This window comes from Psittacula echo (genome assembly GCF_963264785.1).
Source record: "Psittacula echo genome assembly, chromosome: 2".
Classification (NCBI taxonomy): domain Eukaryota; kingdom Metazoa; phylum Chordata; class Aves; order Psittaciformes; family Psittacidae; genus Psittacula; species Psittacula echo.
In genome coordinates, this window is record NC_137737.1 from 83,324,860 (window position 1) to 83,333,698 (window position 8,839).

The 8,839-nt window shown below is 48.1% G+C and overlaps 1 protein-coding gene across 1 annotated transcript in view; it reads right to left on the minus strand.

The window, feature by feature from the left end:
- Nucleotides 1–8,442, minus strand: part of TRIO (trio Rho guanine nucleotide exchange factor) — a 250,363-nt gene extending 241,921 nt beyond the window's left edge. The window contains exon 1 of the mRNA XM_080611553.1: nt 7,777–8,442. Coding sequence (XP_080467679.1) covers nt 7,777–7,891 — 115 coding nt within the window. The 5' untranslated portion in view covers nt 7,892–8,442. The remainder of the gene's footprint in view (nt 1–7,776) is intronic.
- Nucleotides 8,443–8,839: the final 397 nt, after the last annotated feature.

Genomic DNA, 8,839 nt, shown 5'->3' on the forward strand with positions numbered 1-8,839 from the left:
CAGCTTTGCAGATCATCAGTATTACTTCACCAGCAGTCTACTTTTTGATTTTGCTGCATCAAGAAAAATGTTAACTTAAAACAAAGATGCTTCTTCAAATCAAGCAAATTTCTTTATGAGAACAACCAAGTAGATGCAACCATTTCAGTCATTAGATTTAAAATAGCCTCTATGCCTTCAATACATTTTTATTTTACCCATTAGCCTTTTTTCAAATTAGACTTAGTTCTCAACAACACACATAAAAATTAGTTTCCTTTGTTTCCCTTAAAATCATCACCCACTTTCAGAAGAATATCCCTCAAACATCAGAGCATTTATTTCCACAGTTTCAGTGTCTTTCCTGTTTCAAACACCTGCTGACCACAAACAGCCATTTCAGTGATCTCACCTCCTTCTTCAAGCTGCAGACCAAAATCACAGTGCAGTTTCACCCTATTAATAAACTGTCCTAACAGTCTGCATCTAAACAGGCCCATTTGTTGACACCAGAAATTTTTTATTTTTAATTGAAAAAGAGTAGTAATGTTTTCTCTTTCTACTGGGTAAGGAAAGCCTTTCCAAGTTTTTGTTCAGGTTTTTTTTTACCGATGATCATTATATATGGAAAAGTTTTTGGAAGCCACATATTTCAGGCTGAAATTTCATACCTGTTTCTGCTATGTTGCTGTGGAACACTTTTAATTGGAGAGAAACTACTTCTCCAAGAAACGTTTACTGCCCACCTTGTCTACACAGTGACCAAGCTCTGAAATTAATGAAAACCTCAGCTGCACCCAAGTCTTTTCCTACTTCTGTCGGCTCCCTTCTGAGCACATCAGCACTTACGCTAGTTCATACTCCCAAGAATGGGCCTGGCTCTTCTGTAACTCCCATTTACCTTCCTCTCCAAATGTGCACTTAGTTTATCAAGTGTCAGCTTTCACAGGTGTTACAAGTAAATCTCTGCCCCCTCTTAGGAATATTCATGACTATTGCCTCTGACTCTTTCAAACACACCCTAACTTCTAACATTCTCTATCTTTTGCTATCCCCAGAGAAGTTTGGCTATTCTACTTTAAGCCAAGCTGCACAACAGCTGCTGCATTTCATACTATAGTGCTCTGCACCCATCTTCATTGTTCCAGGAAACATCAATCCAACAATGCTATATCCAGAGTAACTTCCCATTGTAACATAACTGTTTCTGTAGTTATTTTTCTTCTGCATACCAGGACCTATCAAGTTGTGACATCTGCCTACGGCATTTTTTTTAAAACATCACTTTGCCCCAACTTTTATCATCTTATTAAATTGGATGCTGCTGGAACAGGATTCAGAACTTGAGAATCCACTTCTTTCTCAGCTGGGGTTAACCAGTACAAAACAGCAATACTGCTGCAACCTTCTTACTGATGAATCAACTCGAGTTAACAGATTTTTCAAAAGCTGACACAACACATTAAGTTTTTTGTTGTTTACTTTTTTTTAATACAAATGTTGTTGTCACAATAAGATGCATGAAAGAACAACAACTTGTTTCATACTTTGCATTTTCTCCATGCCGACCATTTCCTAAAACCCCCAAACACACCTCAGCTCCTGACAGCCACAGGGCCAAGAATCAGTACTTGCAGAGGACAGCATGAAGATATCATATGGCATACCACCAGTGCTGCCTGCCAACGCTTCACTTCTGGCTTCATTATTAGATTATTTTTATTAGACATTTGTCACTACTCTGTAGCTACTCCAACTGCCATGCCAAGAAAGCCACACAGCTACAGCACTAACAACCTTCTCTGGAATCAAGAAGATAGTGCTTTTCTAAGAAGGTTCATCTATCTTAACTTTAAACATCTCTGTTCTGCTTCATGGATTTAAGCAGAAAACTTGGCTTCTCCTTCATGTTTGATGCCTAATATGAAAGCTATCTGCCTGTGATCTAAATGCTAGAGTGTTTTTTATTAGTAATATGCACAAAAGAAAAAATTTGCTGCCTTTTAACAGTATGCTTGATTTTTCTTTACCATGCAATCTTTCCCCCTCTTAATCTTTTCTTCCCCTCTTCCAAAGAGACTTTCTGCTACAGTAGCATTTTTAATGTTGTCTACTACAGTCAATCAACTTTCCCAGCCACTATCACACAAGACACTAATGTAAAGCAAGCAAGGCAACAGTATATAACATGATCAACACCACTTGGAGTACTGCATGACCCCCACATGGAGTACTGTGTGCAGTTCTGGTGTTCCCAACATAAGAAAGACATGGAGCTGTTGGAACAAGTCCAGAGGAGGGCTATGAGGATGATCAGGGGACTGGAGCACCTCCCGCATGAAGAGAGGCTGAGAAAGTTGGGGCTGTTCAGCCTGGAGAAGAGAAGGCTGCGTGGAGACCTCATAGCAGCCTTCCAGTACCTGAATAGGACCTACAAGGACGCTGGAGAGGGACTCTTCATCAGGGACTGTAGCAATAGGACAGGGGGCAATGGGTTCAAGCTTAAAAAGGGGAGATTTAGGTTACAGGTAAGGAAGAAAATATTTACTGTTGGGAGTGGTGAGACACTGGAACAGGCTGTCCAAGGAAGCCATGAATGCTCCATCCCTGGCAGTGTTAAAGGCCAGGCTGGATGGGGTTTTGAGCAACCGGGTCTAGTGTGAGGCATCGCTGCTCACGGCAGGGGGGTGGAACTAAATGATCTTAAGGTGCTTTCCAACCCAAACCATTCTATGATTCTATGATCAGGAAGAAGCAAAACACAGGTGCCATTCCCGTAAAGGCGAAACTGCAAATTTCTGAGTAAACCTTCTGGGTTTTAACTTTACAGTATTATTTGTTGTGATTTAATTAAAAAAAATCAATTATATTTTCATGATAATCATTATAATAACTCCTATATGGTCTCAGCTACTCAAGCAATTATCAGCCTAGGCTGCTACAGGCAGACTTGATTGAACCTTGGATGATCCAAGTCTCAAGTCCCTAAAACATGCATAAGTCTTCAACTATAGGTCTATAATCACAATAGATTACAGCATCCCACTTTCCCAAAATACTCACATGGACATTTATTTATATTATAAATATTATATATTTACATATATCTCAAAATGAAGTGTTAAATTCTCTTACCATTAAGCTTAAATTAAGAAGGCAGGAAAGAGTAAGTGTACAATATTAGAACTGGGTGCTATTCAAAGCTATCCTGGCTACTGGCCTGTTCTCTGACTTCACCTCAAGAGAGTGGCACACTGAACTTTTTACTCAGGACACCCTTCTCTCTCCAGACCCACATCCATTTTACAGACTTAGCCCTCCTCCTGAGCAAGGACTGCTGCCACCTGCATAGATTTGGGTTTAGATGGAAAATCGTCCACCTTTTTGTTTTTCCAGATTAAGTGATGAAGTAGAATTAATTGTTATATACAGATTTGACCTGGCAAAACTTGGGTAGTTATTCACACTAGTGACAAGACTTCCAGGGCCTCTTGTTTTATCTTTGTTTTTCAAGCGTTTCTTTCTCTCCAAGAGGTCCCTGCCCCACGATCTATATTGTGGTCCTTCTGGAAACATGTAAAGCGTTCTCATACACAGGTGGTGACAACACAGATCTCTTCCATGGCTTTAAAACTGTATCATTTACCCATAAATTGAGGAAGCTTTTGCACAGTTTGCAGAAGCCACTTGTAGTAAATGTATCTTACAGGAAAAAATATCTGCATTTACTGCAAAACTCTGAAGAGTTATCAGTTGATAACTACAGTGTTTGGGGATTTTTTTCCCCATGAAGGATTACCAGAGTCATTTATAAAAGCACTTGTTATACTGTCTAGCCCGAAGTTGACTGAAGTGCTTACAAGCCTTTTTATCTGCACCCTTTGGTAATCACAGATTACTCCATCATCCCAGAAAGGTAAGTTTAGTTACAAAACACACAATCAATACCTCTTTTACTCAGATGAAAACAGTTTTATTCTTTATGCTCAAAACCAGAATTCATTAACTTCAACTAGCAAAAATTCTTTGGTTTGTGGGACACTGTTATAACAGCACAATTGAAACTTAACAGACAGCCCTCATTCTTGCTCCCTAAAAACATCCATTGACAGTATCCTTCCCAAACTACTGAGAACTCAAAAGCTGCAAAGATGAAGATTTGAGCAACAACAACAAAAGAACAACCACCAAATAAAACTTCTGTACAATTACTGCCCTGTAACCCACTGATGGAAGCCCCTCCAACTTTGCTCATGTTAGACATTTTCAGCCTTTCTAAATACGAAAAACTTTAAGTTGGAACTTAGATACATTTTGAAAAGTTTTATCTTAATACCTTTTTCAAACAGAATAGATTTTCTATACTAACTCATGTATTAACATGCCTCTATGCAATCATTTACACTCTGCACCTCTGGGTTTTCATACAGTAATAAGTCTGTTTTTCCATAATTCCAAGGGACTTTACCAGTCCTTTCAAGTCACACCAGTGCACTTTTTAATAAGAAAAAAAGAGATACTTGTCTATACATCTTCAGCTCAAACCATATCACTTCTGTCAGTCTTCATGGTCATCTCTGATCTCCAATTTAGGTACAGGACAGAAAGACACTTCCTACAACCCCTCCATTTTTTTCATTGAAAGATAACCACTTTGCTTGGCACTCAACTCTGCTTCTTAGCAGTTTTACGTTTACTCCTGTTGCAAAGAAGGTGACAGATCTAACAAAGTGCTCGTCTTTTCAACTTCAAATAATGAAATATAGATACCAAATAGGTAACGGAAAGCAAGTTGCCTGAATTTCTTCTAATTCCAATAAAGGGATTCCTCATTTAAATTCAAGACACACAATCTTTATGTTTTCATACTACTACCTCACTTGCAGTTCAGCTGCTTTCTTCACATTTCAATTGCAACTTATTTCCACAACAACTCAGAGTGAGTTTACATTTACATAACCAAAGTGAAAACTGGAAACGTACACATTTCAAGTGATGTGAACCTAGCTGCTGTTCAATATCCTAACAAGACATTTTCCAAATAATGAAACTCTGTTCTTTAGGCTACTTGAATTCTACTTGAGGCTCAGTCTTACAAAAGGACAGGAGGAAAGCCAACAACCCTGCTGGCAGCTCAACTGACCAATTTAACTAACCTAAGATTAGAACTGATTGTTTAGGCAGGTTTTTGTTTTTTGTTTGGGTTGGTTTTTTTTCCCCGCTGGAATACATTGTAACATTTTTACTCATTTTCTCTTTTAAGTAACAGCTACAGCTTTGCTGACATTCTCTGCAACTGACAGGAAAAAGGAAGCATTTGTCATTGTAAATACTGCAAAGAGAAAACTATTTTGTCTGCTCCCACGTACACCAAATGAAGTTTTTTGCTTGTTCATTGATTGCTCTGTCCATTGTGTTTTACTGACAAAAAAACCCTGTGCCTCCTGTTCAAACAATGGGAAGCACTGGAGATCTCCTAATAGACCCTTTCCTTGTAAGAGTGGATCATGTACAGAGGCAGATTTTGAAGAGCTCTTCCCAATAGCAAACATCCATGAGAGACGCCAGAACATTTTCCAGCGTATGTCTCAGCCCAGGCTCAATCAGATAATCTTCCACATGTGAATACGGAAATGAGAATGCCAGCTGCTAAATATGCTCTAAGAGTCTTTTGATAAGCATTTGACATGTCCTTCTACTGGTTTAAGATTTTTGGTTCTGTAAGACTAAGCTCAGTGCAACTTCCCTGTTACAAGAAGTTATCAGTATCAGAAGTCATCACTGCACCACTTACAAGCTTATCAACTCTGTGTCACCCCTCTACCCACACATAAATGTGGAAGTTGACTATTAAAACAGCTGGCAGGGTCTTCTAAAACTGCCAGATTACTACACGTGCACCCATTTGTAACTACACTAGGCAGACTGTATGTCTACTATTGTAATCCATCATTTTGCTTTCAACGGGATTTTTTCTTGAGAACAACAAAGCTCAGTCCTTCTTCCACAATGAAACCCACCAACACCAGCATCTTAACTCGACAAGGAGTTTCACACTCAATACTGTCACGTGAAACAGGTTGCTGAGGGAGCATCAGGCTCTTCAGAAAGGATGCAGCCCCCTGTTCGGACCGTCTGTGCAAGCAAATGCGGCTCTGAATCCTGTTCCAGGGATGCCTGCTGCAAATCACACCTCCTCCTTCACCCTCATTAAATCAAACACATCCAGCCGCAAGCACCAACCACAAGCAGCACTGATGATGCCATTTCCCACTTCCCTCACGGACTTCCCTGAAAAACCCAATTAACACAGCTTTTATCATTATTAGCAGCACCGCTATAATTTCTAATTTTTTAATTTTTTTTTTTTTTTTTTTCCACACTGTATCGGCAATCCCCCTCATCTTTCTAGCGGTGAGTCTGCATTTTCCTTGCTCGCCGCTCCTTTTTAGGCATCCGAAAGGAGCAAGTGCCCAGCCCTGCCCTGCTGCCCCGCCCGGGAGCGATGGCCGGGGGTGCCCGGAGGAGCGCGGAGCCGCGGGCGGAGCGGAGCGACGGCGAGAGGGAGGAGCCGCCGCCGCTCGGGGGAGGGCAGCCGGCACCGGAGGGAGGCTCAGTCGCCGCCGCCGCCCCGGCTGCCGGCAGGGCTCCGTGCCCGCTGCCGGCGGCTCGAACGTCCCGGGCAGCCCTGCCTGCCCTCCGTCCAGGCCGCCATTCCCCAGGGGACAATGTCTCGGTGGCGGGGACAGCCGCTCTCCCCGCCCGGTTGCGTGCCGAGAGTCAACACCGGGGCAGAAGGCGGCCTCCATTTTTTTATCCCGGCAGCCTGTCAACAGGCTCCCCCCTTCCCCTCCAGAGCCTCCGCATTGAGCCTGGCTTCCCAGTCCGGCAGCGCTCAAGAGCCGCTGCCGCCGGCCTTCGCCGCTGCCCCTCCTCAACTGAGGCAGAGACACCCCTGATCGCGGGGGCTTCGAGTTTTGTCTTTTTCTTTCTCTTCTCGCTATGAACAGCTGCTTCTGGTGCTGCCCTCTCCCACCCCGGCCCTCGGCAACCACCCAGCAGCACGGCACCGGCGGAGCGCGACCAGAGGCGCGTTGCCTTTTATAGCGGTGTCATCCCCTCATCCCTGCACGCCCGCCTCCCGGGGGGCCCGGCCAGCGCGGCCCGCAGCCATGCGGCGCGCCGCTCCCCTGCCGCGCTCACCCTCCCCGGCCCTCCGGCATCGAGGGCCGCCCGCGTCCCGCTGCGGGACGTTATCGGGGGCACCGGGTCTGCCCGGCACCAGGTGATGAAGCTCGGCTCCGGTAACGCGCCCGTTATCGGGCAGGCATGGGAAGGAAAGTCGCACCTGTCACCGGCGGCACCGTCTCGGGGCAGCAGCACGCACCCGCCCCGCGGGGCCAACCCAGGCCGCTCACCGCACCCATTTTCACGCATCGTTTCTGCTGACAAGGGTGGCGTCCCGCCAGCAGACGAAGCCCCGCTGCCTCCGGCATGGGAAGAGGGGTCACGGCTTTTCCCCACTGCCCGTTGCCACCCGGACAGGCCGCCCTGCGCGGGCCGAGCCCCGCACCGCCGCCTCCCCGAGGAAGCGCGGCGGCGCCCCGCACGCACAGGCACTACCGAGGGCGAGCCTTCCCCGCGGCCACCTAACAAAGCCGGCTGCCCTCGCCCCTTCTCCCAGCGCCGGGAGGAGGACGTTGCTCCCTCCACCCTTCTCACCACCTCCAGCAGCTGCCTCGCCGCTGTCCCTTCCCCCCTCCATTCCTCCTTGGTGAGGGACGGGTCCGCACTCACCGGATCGGAAGAACGCCGCGATGTCCGCCGAGTCCTTGGCTGCCTCCTCGGCCCCTTCCCCCGCGCCGCTGCCGGCCGTGGTGGCGGCGGAGGTGGCGGTAGCGGCGCTGCTCATGGCTGCTGCGTGTGGCGGCGGCTCCTCCGGGCGAGACCTACCGCCAACCTCACCGCCCGCTCCGCGGATCCCGGCTTCACCTCCGGGAGAGAGCGGCTGTTAGGGCGGCAGCCGGAGGGTGCGAGCGATGCCGGGCGGCAGCGGGCGGCCACGGCGAGCGCAGGGACATGAAGGTATGTGCGGAATGGCAGCTCCGGGAGCGCCCACCCCCCGCAGCCACCTAGGAGGCGGCGTGTGCATGCAGGGAGTCAGGGCGGGCGGGCGGGCGGCAGCCGGAGCGCAGACAATCGCGGGAGGAGGAGGAGGGCGACGACGACGACGACGGCATGGGAAGGGCCAGCAGTCCGCGCAGGCAGCACCAGATGGGCGGAGAAAGAAGGATCCGTTCCAGCCTCTTTTTTTCCCTATTTTTTTTTTTTTTTTTCCGAGGGAGCAAAAAGCGAGCCGGAGGGGCAGCAGCTGCGCTAGCCGCCGTGCTGCCGGTGGCCGCAGCAGCCGCCGTCCTCCATCTTGGCTGGGAGGCGGAGAAGGAGGGTGGGAAGGGGGAGCCGGGAAAGGAAGCGAGTCCCCGCCCGAGGAACAAGGGCGGTGGAGCGCGGGGGGGGGGATCGGGAATCTCCGGCTGCGTCCGGCGCCGGTCGGGATGGGGCGGGGCGGCACAGTGCAGGACGTCAGCGCTGCCGCCGAGACCCCACCCCCATTGGCTGGGGCGCGGCTGCCGGGGGAGCCTGGCGGGGGTGGTGCGGGGGTCGCTCGGGGTGGGAGGCGCGGGCGCCCCCGGAGGTCGGTGGTCTATTGGGTTGTATATTTATGTATCCTATCTGTTTATTTTCAGCCGTTTCCGACTGACTTCCGCCTTCACACGCGGCTGCAGCCCCGCTGCTACTGCTCTCCGGTGCGCGGAGGTCGAGCCTGGGGGGGGTTCCTGAAAAACCCGGTCCGTGCCCC